Source organism: Artemia franciscana, chromosome 1, assembly GCF_032884065.1.
Source record: "Artemia franciscana chromosome 1, ASM3288406v1, whole genome shotgun sequence".
Classification (NCBI taxonomy): domain Eukaryota; kingdom Metazoa; phylum Arthropoda; class Branchiopoda; order Anostraca; family Artemiidae; genus Artemia; species Artemia franciscana.
The window spans coordinates 67,346,458-67,362,507 of record NC_088863.1 but is presented as its reverse complement, the minus strand read 5'-3'; the positions used below and the strand labels follow the sequence as shown (position 1 = coordinate 67,362,507).

The following is a 16,050-nucleotide window of genomic DNA, read 5'->3' as shown; positions in this document are numbered from 1 at the left end:
TCTGCAAACCGTTTTTTTCTATCTCAGGTATATTAAATAAGTTTCAAGTTTTTTTTTATGCTACAAATCCAAGGATTGGTAGTCTATTGACTTTTAACGGTCATAGTATAACAGAATAATATTGATTTTCTTATGAATTTTCACCGGTTGGTACAAAAATCCATTGCTTTGTATGGAAATCAAATAAAAAAAAACTCAGTTTTTTTTAACTGAAAGCAAGGAGCAACATTAAAACTTAAAACGAACAGAAATTACTCCGTAAATGAAAGAGATTGTCCCCTCCACAACGCCTCACTCTGTACGCTAAAGCTTGACTATTTCTCTCAACTCTAATTTTTAAAACAGTAAAAAACTTTAGTTTAAATAGTGGGGCGTTGAGGAGGGAACAGCCCCTTTCATATACGGAGTAATTTCTGTTCGTTTTAAGTTTCAATGCTGCTCCTTACTTTCGGTTAAAAACTTGTTTTTTTTTATTTAATCTCTGAACGTTTTTGAATTAATGCATGTTTTGATTTTGCTATCCGCACATGAATATTTAAAACAAAATTTGTATATTTTTTAATTTTTTGGCTCAATGGCTTTCTCATAGTTTTGATCGGTCAATTTTGAGAAAAAAGGAGCGGGGGAGGAGGCCTAGTTACCCTCCAATATTTTGGTTACTTAAAAAGGCAACTAGAACTTTTAATTTTTTACGAACGTTTCTATTAGTAAAAATATAAGAAACTTACGAAGTAACTTACGCGACGAACTTCTATATTCGTATGTTTTTACTAAGTATGCGAGGGGGTTCGTCCCCTCGTCAATACCTCGTTCTTTTCACTAAAGCTTAAATTTTGTCCCAATCCCTTAAGAATGACTCCTGAATAACAAAGGCCGTAGAATAAATAGTTGAATTTACTAAAAAATGCTTTAATGTAAAGAGCGAGGTATTAAGAGGAGGTGAACCCCTCATATGCGCAATAATTTCTGTTCGTTTTAAGTTTTAATGCTGCTCTTTACTTTCAGTTGAGAAAACTTATGAATATTTATTTTTCATTTTTTTTTTAAATACTAGAAAATCCTGCGACCCCTTCATGGAAATTCTTTTCCCCCATGACAAATTCCTCCATGGAAAGTTCCCCCACCCCCTCCCAACCTCCACATAACCCTCTCCCCTCAATTACTCCCCCAACCAAAAAATCCTCCTGAAAACGTCTGTACACTTCCCAATAACCGTTACTATATGTAAACACTGGTCAAAGGTTGTAACTTGCATATCCTCCCACTGGAACTGTGGGGGAGTAAGTAGTCCCCAAAGACAAGGTTATTAATTTTTTTCGACTATGCTGAATAAAATGGCTATCTCATAATTTTGATCCGGTGAATTAGGGAGAAAATGAGCATGGAAGGGAGCCTAGGTGCACTCCAAATTTTTTGGTCACTTAAAAAGGACACTAGAACTTTTAACTTCCTTCAGAATGAGCCCTCTCGCGATATTCTAGGACCGCTGGGTCGATACGATCACCCCTGGATAAAAAACAAACAGTATGAGATTTAAACTTCTACTTTAGGGTTCTCTGGTACGCTGAAACTGATGTGATTTTCGTTAAGATTTTATCATTTCTAAGGGGTGTTTCCCCCCATTTTCTAAAATAAGGCAAATTTTCTCAGGCTTTTAACTTTTAATGAGTAAGATTAAAATTTTAAAATTAGAATTAAAATGCGATTCTTTTGATGCAACTATTAGTATCAGAGTTCTGTTTTTTAGAATTTCGGCTACTTTTCAGCCGGGTCGCTCCTTGCTACAGTTCGTTACCACAAACTGTTTGATTGTAACTGTTTGATTATAAATTCTGGAAGAACACGGTACATACCAGAGGAGACACAGTAGAAGCTTGTATGACCCCAAGACAAGAAAAAACTGCTTTGGGTTGCGATAAGAAGCTTTCCAAACTTTTTATCGTAAAACAACTTGCCAGATAGTAGGCTAAGACTATAAAATATTTCATTTAAAATATAAACACTAAAAAAGTATGCCTTCACTTGGATTAGTCCTGCTTTGCATCACCTCCATAGGCGTTAAGTTTCGATTTCTTGGAGAGTACATGTTAATCCCTGTGCCAAAAATCTGCTTTCCTGGAGACTCGAACAGAATGCCAAGTTTCTTTAAGAACTGAACACAGGGGGAACTTGTTCTCTTTGTCTTTCTCTACCCTAAGTTTGTTACTTCCCAATCACCATTACACCGATATAGGAGAAATCGAAGGCCCTTCTTAATTGTTTCAAGGTTATTTCAATTGTAAAGAGCATTAAATGAGACTTGGAACCAGATTCAAACGTATTCTTTTTGAATGTTTCTTTTTGAGGTTTTTGGTTTTAAAGCACTTAATCTTATGTATTTTTGTAGATATTCAAAAAATTTCATTGAATGTGATAATTGCTTTTGTCCCGTTTTTTTTTCTTTTTTCTATCCTATGCCGCCGATCTCAGCTTGTTCCTGGAAACTGGTAAGGGTCTAACCTTTGTGGTTTTTACGGAAAGTGTGGACCTCAGGCCGGATTTATGAATATGACATTACATTTTAGAAAGCTCCGCAGAACTCTTGCCTGGGGACAAAAAGGATGGTTTTTGCTTGTCCACGAGCCAGAGCCTATGGTGTGTGAAGTGAAGTGGAGTGCTCCGAACGTACTCGAGGGAGGCTTCAAAGTGGCTAGTGATCTGGCAGGTCGGAGGGCTACACACGGTACCAATAATCACGGACTTATTTGTTAGGGTAGCCCTTACTCACAGATCTTCTTCGCCTGCTGAATCTTGTATGTTGATGCATTAACATGGTATATTACCCTGTCGATAAACGGCAACACCTCCATATTCAATGTCATCGCTACGTTTATGATCTCACCTGTGGAGCATGCATCCCTGAATTTGCCTCATGGTTAGCCCGATAAAACTTACACATCAATAGTCATGCATTACCGCATGTTCAACATGGAGGTTGTACCCCATAATGGATTAGAATTCAGCAAAAGCATCTTCCAGCTTGCGAAATTCGGTTAAACTTGGTTATTAACTGGTGTTTTGACTATAAAATCGGCTCAGTTTTAAAAATTCGCAATTCAAGCTTATTAATAGTAAGACCTGGTCACAAGTCAAAAACCGAAAATCAAAGAATAGAACAATAGTCAGCTGACAGCAAAGACATATGTGGGGTTGCAATTCTGTAAAGGAAGCTTAGTTGTGGTGGTGTTATAACCCTTAGAAGATCTGCTGAAATGTTGCAATATTTTATTTCACCTATCTTTACCGATTTTCAGTGTTTATTTTCGAAGTTCTAAGGCAATAAAAAGTTGTGTTATCTAAGTTTCCATAAGCTTTACCACTTCAAAAAACAGGTGAATAAAACGTTAAGTATAAGACTATTGAAATAATGAAAATCCAAATGTTTTACATTTGGATAAACTGACCTGAAAGTATCAGAATCCCGGTTTTGATATTATTATTCTCAACATCTAATTATCTCTGGTGTAATGTTAAATTCAAGCGTAAAGTATGATCTATAGAGTAGGGATTTCCCGGAGGAGTAGGAAGAAAATACAAAAAACTTTAGCTAATAAATACTGAAAGTGGTCTCGTAAGTTTGAAGAGCTGGAGATCCCTCCACATTTTTGTAAAATTTGGTATTAGTCAAGTGACATATAACAATCGCTAATTCTGTCGGTCTGTCAGTCTGTCGGTCCCGGTTTTGCTACCTTAGGCACTTCCAGGTAAGCTAGGACGATGAAATTTGGCAGGCGTATAAGGGACCGGACCAGATTAAATTAGAAATAGTCGTTTTCCCGATTTGACCATCTGGGGGAGTAGGGGGCCCGTGAATTTGAAAAAAATAGAAAAAATGAAGTATTTTTAACTTACGAACGGTCGATCAGATCTAAATGAAATTTGATGTTTGGAAGGATATCGTAACTCAGATCTCTTAATTTAAATCTCAACCGGATCCAGCGTCATTGGGGGGCAGTTGGGGACCGGAAATCTTAGAAAATACTTAAAGCGGAGAGATCAGAATGAAACTGGATGGGAATAATAAAAATCTGTCTAAGCTACGTGATTGACATAACCGGACCGGATCTGCTCTCTTTGGTGGAATTGGGGGGGGGGGGGTAATTTGGAAAAATGAGTTATTTGTAACTTACGAAACGGTGACCAGATCTTAATGAAATTTGATATTTAGAGGGATCTTGTGCTTTAAAGCTCTAATTTTAAATTCTGACCAGATCCTGTTACATTTGGGGGAGTTGGAGGGGGAAACCGGAATTCTTGGAAAATGTGAAAATTGGGGTATTTTTATCTAACGAATAGGTGATCGGATCTTAATGAAATTTGATATTTAGAAGGAATTCATGTCTCAGAGCTCTTATTTCAAATACCGACCAGATCTTTTGACATTAGGGGGAGTTGGAGGGGGAAATTTTGGAAAACACTTGGAGTGGAGGAATCAGGATGAAGCTTGGTGGATAGAATAAGCAAATGTCCTTGATATGTGATTGATGTAACTGTACTGGATTCGCTCTCTTTGGGGGAGTTAGGGGGAGGCGTTCAGTGATTTGGCGAGTTTGGTGCTTCTGGACGTGCTAGGACGATGAAAATTGGTAGGTGTGTCAGGGACCTGCACAAATTGACTTGATAAAGTTGTTTTCCCAGATTCGACCATCTGGGGGGCTGAAGGGAGAGGAAAATTTTGAAAAAATGAGGTATTAATAACTTACGAGTGGGTGATCGGATCTTAATGAATTTTGGTATTTAGAAGGACATCGCGACTCAGAGCTCTTATTTTAAATCCTGACCGGCATTAAGCCTCTGATTTTTCCTTTTAAATCAATCTATTGATTCTTAAAATTTTGCTAGAGCTCATACCATATGAGCTCTTGGCTCTTAACTCTTCTTGCCTCGTCACAAGTGCCGTATGAGCTCTTAGCTCTGGTTTTTTTTTGTAGATAGAATACTAAAACTACAACTCTAGTACCGTTTACTTAAGAGTAGGACAAACTGTACTGTTATCCTTTCTCACCAAGAAAAGGATCTTGGAAGCTAAGACAGAAAAATAGCCACAATTTCTTGGGCAAAAATCCTAGCTTAAGACTTATTATTGAAAGTTTTGTTCGAAGAGTGTAGACGACTGTTTTTGCTTAATTCTTTAAATTATTTAAAGCTTAAAGTAATTAATTCGGAAACGTGATTAAACTTTCAGACTTCAGGAGGTAATATTCAAGCTGATCAATGAAAGTTTCATTGTACTTGAACGAGCAGGCCGCAAGCCAATATAGGATTACCTGAATATATAAATGGATAAAAATACAAGTTTTCCCAAACGTGGAATACTTTTGAGTAATTCCAGTGGCTATAAAAACTAATAAACTAACTTAATAGTGCTTAATTAGCTTAGTTAATTAACTTAAATGGTGAGTAATATTGATGATGAAGAAAATGTACTGATAGAATCTAATATTTTTGTTGATGCTAAATCAAATTAAAAACATTTTACTTGATAATGTAATGTATGTTTGTGCCTTTTTTGATATGGAGTGCTTGCCAAATTTGATATGCGGTGAAAATAGCTGAATAATATAAATATAAGAGAACTGAGAGGAAAATTCGATGAACAAAAAGAAATGAAATATGTAAAGTCATGAAAATTAAACTTTCACTTTTGCTAAAAAAAAAAACATCCTAAATTATTTACCAGAACTCTTATGACACAGTAATCAGTCAACTGGCGTATAAACAAATTGCCTTTGGGTCACAAATTAGTAAACGACTAATTAGCCCAATTTTAAGTCCCAGGAGTAGTGATAACGGTACCGAATGCATGATTTTAGCAAAAAACGTCCAAAGATGGCCGACAGGCCATTACAAAGGAAAATAAATTCTATTCTATGGATCTCCGTCTTAGGGCGGTTTTAAACTTCTGATTTTCCTATTTTCAAACTTTTAGACTTCCAAATGTTTCAAAATGGGTTGCATTTTGTTTACAATTTTTTTGGGTATTGTTTCCATTTGAAGTAGTTACATCATCAGTGCCAAATCTTTCCTCAGGTTTGTCAGAGAGAATTGAAGCAGATTAATCACTGAGCTTAGCTTGAGGTATCATTTAAGTGCAAAATCCAGCTGCTCGTTTACAAACCTAAAGCTAAGCATAGGAATTTCCCCTTTTCTCTGATGTATGATCATGAGGAGATTTAGAGCTGCTTCTTTTTTGAGAAAACCCCCTGGCCATACTAACACTAAAGAAAGGAGTAGCTGATCCACTGACAGCATCAAAGATTACAGCCTCTTCTTCAGCATTTTCCAAGGGGCCTTTCTTTTTTGTACAAAATAATTTCTACTGTACTAGCACGGCCACCACATGTTGATGTTTCGGAACCTAGAGTGTTGATTGGGCAGATTCGGCTCACAGGAGATGTGACCAAGTGCTTTATGTTAGTTTCTAACGCTTGATGTCTAGACCATTTTGAACAAGAATTACCTTCTTGTCAGTTGACCATCAAGTAGGTTTAGATACTCGTCAATTTCATTTATCTTGAATGTTTGGAGATCCAAAAGTAAAGCTGTTACCATGAGATAATCCCATGGGAAGCGAAAGTCTAACGTATTTCTCATCTTTTCTTCCAGAAGCAAAGAATAGCTACAACCATTTGGTTTTTCCTCAAGGGAGCCTTTTAGGAAGCCCCAACAGACCAGAGCATCATTTGGGGTGGAAGAGAATTATCCTTTAACAGCTTCAACTGTAAAAGAAAAATTTGATAGTAGAGAACAAAGGTCATGCATCAGTAAATACTTCTCAACAAATAGAACACAGGTTTTCCAATTTTGAACAAAACACTTGCCAGAGAGCCTTTGTATCGAGTAATGAATGGCATCATACTATATGTTGTATTCCATCTTGTGGGCAAATCGCGTTTTAGGGACCTGTATTGTTCGCATCTTGGTAACATGGGAGGCAGCTATTTAGCAACCTTTATGATAGGCAAATGAACATTAGCATTAAGAATCTCATTTAAATCGCTGAAACCTTAGAAAAAGAAAGAGTTATCTGACCAGTTAAATCCAATCCCTTGTAAGGTCTGCACCTTTGTAAGTTAGGGCCTAAACGACCAACCTCACTTTTCTAACTAAACGATCAACCTAACTTTTCTAACTAATAAGCCAACTTCTCAACCATGGCTGTGCCGTCAATTGTAATTGGATTTTGAAGCCCTTGGGGAATACAGTCACGATACTTGGATTCTAGACGGTCCAGGAGACAAGTTTTAACGACGTTTGGTCCCTTATCATGTACGATTGTCAAGTTCTTTCCCATCACATCAAATAGCTTAAGAGTAGCACTGCAATCATTACAGCTGTTTTTGGCAGTGTGCCGCTTTGTGATAAAGCGGCACACTGCCGCTTAAACAGTGAGCATAAGATTTCGCATTTCAGATTGAGAATTCAATCGGTGGCTCTGGAAGCTAATAATAATAATAATAATAACAATCTATTTATTACCCACAAAACACTATACAAGTATTTAAATATGGAGTAAAAATAATTAAATACATATTAAAAATGCAAAACATACAAAAAACGAAAAAGACTATAGAAATTTCTTTTACATTAAATAAACACAAAAATTAAATGAACGTACACACAGAGAAAAGAACTATAGAGAAACAAAAAATTAAACATTAAATGAACACAAGAAATGAAATTCACAAAAAAAAACGAAATAAAACTACATCAAACGAAAGACAACTACAGAAAAAAAAATCTAAAAGACAGTTATGCGAAAAAAGCCCATCAAGGGTAGTACCTGAGAGCTTTCTGTGTAGCATTTCCAACTCTAATGTTATATTAAATAAAAAAACTAGTTTTTTTTTTACTGAAAGTAAGGAGCGACATTAAAACATAAGACCAACAGAAATTACTCCGTGTATGAATGGGGCTGTTCCCTTCTCAACGCCCCGCTCTTTACGCTAAAATTTGACTCTTTCTCTCAATTATATTTTATTAAACAGTAAAAAACTTCAGCGTAAAGAGCAGGGCGTTGAGAAGGGAACAGCCCCTTTCATACAAGGAGTAATTTCTGTTCGTTTTAAATTTTAATGTCGCTCCTTACTTTCAGTTAAAAAAAACTGTTTTTTTAATTTAATTTCTGAACGTTTTTGAATTAATGCATGTTTGATTTTGGCTCTCCGTACATAAATTATTGAAATGGAATTTGCATATTAATTCTTTTTTTGGTTAAATGGCTTTCTCTTAGTTTTGATCAGACAATTTTAAGAAAAAGGGGGAGGAGGAGGCCTAGTTGCCTTCCAATTTTTCGGTTATTTAAAATAAGAATGGCCCCTGAATCAGAAAGGCCGTAGAATAAATAGTCGAAATTACTAAATATACTTTAGCATAAAGCGCGAAGTATTTAGGAGGAGAAGAGCCCCTCATATGCGCAATAATCTCTGTTCGTTTTAAGTTTTAATTCTGCTCCTTACTTTCAGTTGAAAAAACTTTTCATGTTTATAATAATGCTAGAAAATCCTGCGCCCCCTTCATTGAATTTCTCTTCCCCCATGACATATTACTCCAAGGAAAGATCCTTCCACATAGCCCCCTCCCCTCAACCCCACCCAAACCAAAAAAATCCCCCCGAAAATGTCTGTACACTTCTCAATAACCATTACTGTATTTAAACACTGGTCAAAGTTTGTAACTTGCAGCCCCTCCCCTGGGGACTGTGGTAGAGTAAGTCATACCGGATATAATAAGACATAGTTATATAAGAAGTTTAATAAGACATAGTTATTATGGTTTTCGACTATGCTGAACAAAATGGCTATCTCAAAGTTTTGATCTGTTGACTTTGGGAAAAAAATGAGCGTGAGAGGCGGCTTAGGTGCCCTCTAGTTTTTTTGGTCACTTAAAATGGGCACTAGAAAACTTCATTTCTATTAGAATGAGCCCTCTTGCGACATTCTAGGACTACTTGGTCGATACGAGGATCCCTGGGAAAAAACAAAAACAAATAAACATGCACCCATGATCGGTCTTCTGTCAAAAAATACGAAGTTCCACTTTTTTGTAGATAGGAACTTGAAAATTTTACATTAGGGTTCTCTGATACGCTGAATGCGATGGTATAATTTTCGTTAAGATTCTGTGACTTTTAGGGGGTGTTCCCCATATTTTCAAAAATTAGGTAAATTTTCTCAGGCTCGTAACTTTTGCTGATAAAGACTAAATTTGATGAAACTTATATGTTTAAAATCAGCATAAAAATCCGATTCTTTTGATGTATCTTTCAGTATCAAAATTCCGGTTAGAGTTTCGTTTACTATTGAGCCGGGTCGCTCCTTATTACAGTTCGTTACCGCGAACTGTTTGATCAGGCAAATTATATTTATCAACTAGAATCCGGTTACTTGTCCAAGGAGTAATTAAAAGGAGAAACTTATAATATATGAATAACTACTCAACATTCATTCTAAATGAATTTTTCTCAGGATGGGGTAAATTCCTGTCGTGTATTGGACTGATTGATCGCAGTATCTATAGTAGAGTTTTGCCAGTGCCCCTCTATTTTATTTCCCTTGATTGGGAGCAATTTCCCCATATCCAAATTACATTCTTTTAGAAATATCGTGAGTGGAAACTGGAAAAATTATTAGTAAGAATTATGCCCAACCACCGCAAAGATTCAACAGGCGGGATAGAGAAAATGTCAAAATTAAGAGCAAATGAAGAAGTTGAAGCGAAAAATAAAAACTCGCACTTCTTTTCATTCAACGAAAGGTCAATCCCAGAAAAAGTACTGGCAACAGAAGATACCATTTTGGAGAGACCAGTCCTTGTACGACTAATCAGTCGTAACAGTAATCGTAACAGTAAATCAGCAGCATAAGCAAGATAAGAAACTTCTGAAACTTCTGTGAAATACGTAGAGGATATTTTTGCAAGCACGCCCGAACTACAGATTTTAAAAAGTTTAGGCGACAAAATACCACCTTCTCTTACGCCCCTTTTGATTCAATAGTAGTAGCTGTAGAAAATTTTAAACTAAGGAAAGAATTCGAATATCAATTCTGCAGAAGCAGAATAACTGAAAAAGTAACACCAGGAACTGCAGAAGCAGAATAACTGAAAAAGTAACACCAGGAACATAAAGGGAAAAAAGCCGGGAATATATTACAGTGTCAAATGATTTGGAAAGACTTAAAGCACAAATATAAATTCCCTTTGTCTTAGAATTATTATACAGAAGAAGAGATACTAAAATACGATGAGAATGCTGACAACCAGCCCCAGACCAAAAACCAAACTGGTTCTTTCCTTCATTAGTCCTATTAGTTAGATGGGGAAGAATTATTTATTCAAGTAATTAACTTATATAACAAGAAACAGTAATGGGCCAGTTTGAAGAACCATCAGCAGGAGATATCCCCGTTTTAATATTGAAGTTATAGTACCACACAGGAACCATTTTAAAGCAATAGATATGCATATACACATCTGAAAAAGTAACGGTAAAAGAAAACCAAGTGCAGGGCAACTTCGTGAAAGACAAACTTTAGATATCCCATCTATATCGATAGAATCGTATTTTAAATTCTTAACATCACTATATACAGCAGAACACGTAATGGAAATTGCATGTCGCTGTGAAATACGGATAGAAAAAAAAGTCTAATGAGACGAGAATGCATGGCATGTAGGCAATAAACAGCCGAAAAAATAGATTAATAATGCAATAAATGATAGTATGGCATCACTGCAAGAATGTTCTTTTTCAAGCCTTTCAGAATTAATCACTTTACACCATTTAGGCTTACTCACAGGGAAATCCATGTCACGGTACCTTATTGACCAAAGATACTCCTTTTAATCCGCTTTAGTTTTTTGTTTTAAATCCACAACACTCCCTGATCGTGGGTGGCCACAATAGTTCCAAACTTGAAGCCGAAATTTAGCTTCGTTTTTCACAGTCCTTAAATTGAGATATGCTGACTAGATTGATTTTTGAGTACCAATACGGATACGTTCTAATGGAACAGCTCTACATTCAACTTCTTTCGGACAAGAGACTATTTCTTTATAATACGAATATAACTCAGAAACTCTGTAAGATCCCACATATTTAAGCTGCAATAAATGATAAGGTACACGATGTAAGCGTTGCTATGTATAACAATATATCTGTTTTTTTCCAATTATACTTCGAAAACCATTTTAATTTCTTTTTGAATCTCAAATCTGTTGCAACACAGGGAAGCGCAAAAAACCCGGATAGTGGTAGATGGTTAATATCATGGTCATTCTCATGGACAGTTACAATCGGAGAATAAATAGATGAGGAGCACACAACATGGTTAAGATCAGTAGTACTTCCAGTGATGAATTTAGGTGAAGGGTAGAGTTTTAGGAATGATGCAGTATAGTGGGTGACAATCAAGAACATAATTTTTTCTAACACAGTCAGTATTGATATTTATATTAAGATCACCGATCACTATGTAATTTAGAGATTGAGACATTAAGCGTTTAACTAATTTTCTCAGAGAGGCACAAGCCTTCGCAAAAATTGTATGAGCGATTGGATCTATCATCATTTGGAAAATATGAGTTAATCATAACAGTTGATCCGACACGGAATGCTAAGAAGAATTCATTGTGATGATAAAGGATAGGGGTGGGGAAATGTGCATTACGCTTAAAGATGCATGCCAGACCCCCTTATGAATAACCACCTGTTACCCTGGCAGAGGTGAAAAATGCTATGTGGTTTGAACTTCGACGCAGGAAGTTAAGGATAGCTTAAGTCAAAAATGCTCTTGGAAACAAGCTAGATCCTACTAGCTGCATTATTCGTCCATTAAAAAGTCTTTGTCCTTAGTTCCAATAATATAGTAGGATATCAAACAAAACTGAAAAGTGAAATGTGAACGCGGGTCCTTTTTTAGTCTCTTTTTAAGTCTTTTTTAGAAAATAATCACACCATCAAATTCAGCGTATCAGAGAACCCTACTGTAGAAGTTTCAAGCTCCTATCTATATAAATATGGATAATTATATTTTTTCCCAGAAGACAGATCACGGAAGCACTGGATCAAAGTTTTGAGATAGCTGTTTTGTTCAGCATAGTCGAAAAACCTAATAATCATGTTTTTGGGGACGACTTAATCCCCCAGAGTCCCTGGGGGAGGGACTGCAAGTTACAAACTTTGACCATTGTTTGACCATTGTTACCTTTTTAAGTAACCAAAAATCGGAGGGCAGCTAGGCCTCCTCCCCCGCTCCTTTTTTCTCAAAATCTTCGATCAAAACTATGAGAAAGCCATTTAGAAAAAAAATAATATGCAAATTTCGTTTTAATTATTCATCTGCAGTTAGCCAAAATCAAAACATGCATTGATTCAAAAACGTTCAGAAATTAAATAAAAAAAAACAAGTTTTTTTAACGGAAAGTAAGGAGCACCATTAAAAATTAAAACGAACAGAAATTACTTCGTATATGAAAAGAGATGCTTCCTCATCAACAACCCGCTCTTTACGCTGAAGTTTTTTACTGTTTTAAAAAGTAGAGTTAAGATAAAGAGTCAAACTTTAGCGTAAAGAGCGGGGCGTTGATGAGGAAGCATCTCCTTTCACATACGAAGTGATTATCTGTTCTTATAAGTTTTAATGTTGCTCCTTACTTTCCGTTAAAAAAACTTGTTTTTTATATATTTAATATATCTGGAATCGGTCTCCAGTGGACTTTACGTGACATGAAAAAATATTTCTGACTAAGGATGAAGATTATGTCGCCTAGGTGTCACATTTTCGAAATCTGGCTCCTAGATTATAGATATTGTATTTAAATGTTGGCTACTTACATCATGTTAAGCCCCTACCCACAAGGAGAAATAATAGTCATGCAATTTGACTGGAACAATAATGTTTACGAGGTAGCTTACGAGGTCATCGGAGCAAAAATCAGAGCAGCTTACCTCTAGTTAGTTGATTTATAATTGCGATTGTGTGGGTATATTAAAGTTGTGACTCAGTAAAAAAAATTAAGTCTTACAGCCCGCCCACTAATCTTCTGTAAACGTAATTTACAAGTAGAAATATTTGTTCTGTAAGAGGCTTGCGGGTAAACAATATTCTTAAGTAAACATTTTCAACGGAAATGTGTCCAACTATAAGTCAACCAGTAGGATTCCAGGCTAAATTTGATAACGTTCTAGATAACAATTTCATTGACTGAGATAACAGCCTTTCTTTTCAAGAGATAGAACAGTTATAGGGCCGTTTCAAAATGTTTTACTTAAAAACTGTTTTGGTTTTTTTTTGGGGTAAGTGTCTTTTTCTTTGCCTGTGTCTTGTGAATCAAAACGTGTACTGAATGTGGCTGTATCTGACAAAAAATATGGCTAACTCATTAAGTTCAGACTAATTTGATGAAAGTGTTACATAATACTTTTAAATTGATTATTAGTGACAGATTGTTCATTCAGTTTAATTTATCGTAGGAAACTTTCATGTACAATGTTTTCGTGGTATTTTGAAACAATCTAAGAATCAACATGATTTTCTGAACCGCTCCATTTAGAAATGCAATTAATTTAACTCTTCAGTCCATTCTTCAGTCCCTAAATATCACAAATCAAATATCTTATAATGGAAAACTTTGAAGTTGGGAACTTCAAAGTTCCCAACTTCATTGTCATATCATGGGGTTAAATAGTCATGGGGTTAAATAGCCCACAGTTATCATGGGGTTAAATAGCCCACAGTATTGTCATATCATGCAGCAAAGTCAATCTGTAAACCAACACCTGAAAAGTCATTTTGGCGCTTCGGCCCAATTCTTAAACAAACTTTGTATGTTCCGCCGTTTCAAATCAAACCTCTTGGTACGAGTTCAGCACTCCCACTCTCCAGCAGGAAACACTATAGTATTTTAGCGACTACTATAAATCATTCTGAAATATTTGCTTATATCACTCATCAAAGTGGAAGATTGTGCTTTACAATTTTAAAGAACATTGTGCTTTTAAGTGCGCCATGTGTCCGAGCTAAGGATGTATTCCTTTGCCCTATTACTTAACAAATTTTGTTTTGTCTAAAAATTCAGAATTTGTGAGCTGAGACAACAGTGCTTTGGCTCAAAATATAAAAATTATTAATTGTTATTAATATATTTGATGGTAAGAACAATTTGATTCTATGCTTATCACTAAGCAAATACCGAACAACAATTTTCAAATAATTCAAAATTTTGTTTCGTGCTGGATAATGATTTTCTAATCTAAGCGTTGTAACTTCCACTAAGATATATTTGACTTCTCTAAAATAATCGAAAACGAATTACCACAAGTTTGGGACCCTTCAACCCTGAAGATGAACGTGGTTCGCGATTCTAAGATTATTGCAACTGTCTTTAAAGTGTCGAGTGAATCAGGATAATTTAGTGTGGAAGGTAAGTGGGCCAATGAAGTGTCATATATGTTTGAGAACCCATTCCCTCATTTACCCTTGGCCCATGCTACTTACGCAATTTCAGATGGATCTTAGTACTTTTACACAAAGTTCACTTTCAAGTCCTCTTGTGCACTTGTTATATAAATTTAAAGCCAACTTTTTCTTTGTTGGCTATAGTTAAAAGATGTTGGAAAGTAAAATTCCGAAAAAGGAGTCTTTAAAAGGAAAGTAAAGAGCCATATTAAACTTGCAGAAGAAACTTGCAGACTAGAAGAAATAAATTCTATAATAAGTCCAACTCAATATGACCAGAAATTACTAATAAAGAATAAATTTATCCCAAAAGAACAGAAATTACATAAGCCATCATAGTAAAGAAACATACAACAGGCATATAACATACGTAAATGAACAGACAAATCTTAAAACGAGTAATACTTAGGTTTATTATAAAAATCAAGCTTAAAACGAGCTATGATCACTACAAAAAAGAGCTTTGCTACTGCCCCTTCTCTAACTATAAAAGTCTAAAGACTACACCGTCATTTGCGTTTCATTCAAATCTGTAAGTTTCTTGAACAATGCTTAGGAAGAACTAATATAATTAAACTGAATATTTGATATACAATGGATATTAATTGTTAAAAGCTCAGTAGTTGAAGATTTTACTTCATTATAATTTTATTTTCAATGTTGTAAGTACAAAGGAAAATATTTGTAATGTAGTTCGTTTTCAGTAAAGCGCAAACGAAGCAGAAGGCCTTAGAAGTTTACTGTTAGGGAGGGGGCCCATAGCCAAACTCTAGCTTGATCTGATTTTTGTTCGTTTTAAGTTTGATTGGAACAATCAATGTAATTTTTACAAATGTTATAAAATTCTGAAAAATGTAAAACAAATTCATCGGCAGCATTTTGGGAGAAAGGCCGTGCGTGGGGAGGGATGGTTCCTATTTGGCCACTTTTTCCCTTAAAAAGAACCTTTAATTTCCAGTTGAATATCTCCCCTCCATAGTTTATACGACCAGCCCTTCCACAGAAGCCTTATATGTTAACAATGGGCAAGTTGCATATGTTACAGCCCTTGTCCCAGGGGCTGTGGGGGGTTTGTTAACTTCCGAGCGATAATTATTTGATTTTTAGACTATTTTGAACAAAATTTCTATCTCAAAATTGTGATCGGGAGCGTTTGAGGAAAAAAAGGGCGCGATGAGGGGCGGGGGTGGGAGAATGGTAGCTCTCTGATTGCTTTCGACTCTTAAAGGGCACTATAAATTTTAATTTCCAATAGAGTGAGCCTCCTCTGATGTTTGTACGTCCACCCCATCCATAAAAGCCGTATATTTTAATAATTGGTAACTTGCACAACTTATAGCCCTTTGCATGGGTTCTGGGTGGTTATCAAATTACAACCATTGTTATTTTGAACTCCGGACTATTTTCAACAGAATGTCTGCCTCAAAATTTTCATCAAAATTTGAGGATTACGAGCTTAAATGGCTGGTTGCCCTCTGGTAACTTTTCAATCTGAATTAAATAAATAAATAAATAATAAAAAAAACAAGTCTCATCAACTGAAAGTATGGAT

At 35.7% G+C, this 16,050-nt stretch overlaps 1 protein-coding gene across 2 annotated transcripts in view; it reads left to right on the top strand.

The window, feature by feature from the left end:
• The first annotated feature begins 13,089 nt into the window (after positions 1–13,089).
• LOC136033098 (uncharacterized) overlaps positions 13,090–16,050 on the top strand; it is a 127,146-nt gene continuing 124,185 nt past the window's right edge. Inside the window, exon 1 of one of the 2 annotated variants that reach the window (XM_065713711.1) lies at positions 13,090–13,336. In XM_065713711.1, coding sequence (XP_065569783.1) covers positions 13,300–13,336 — 37 coding nt within the window. In that variant the 5' untranslated portion in view covers positions 13,090–13,299. The remainder of the gene's footprint in view (positions 13,337–16,050) is intronic. The other variant, XM_065713721.1, reaches the window with a different exon arrangement.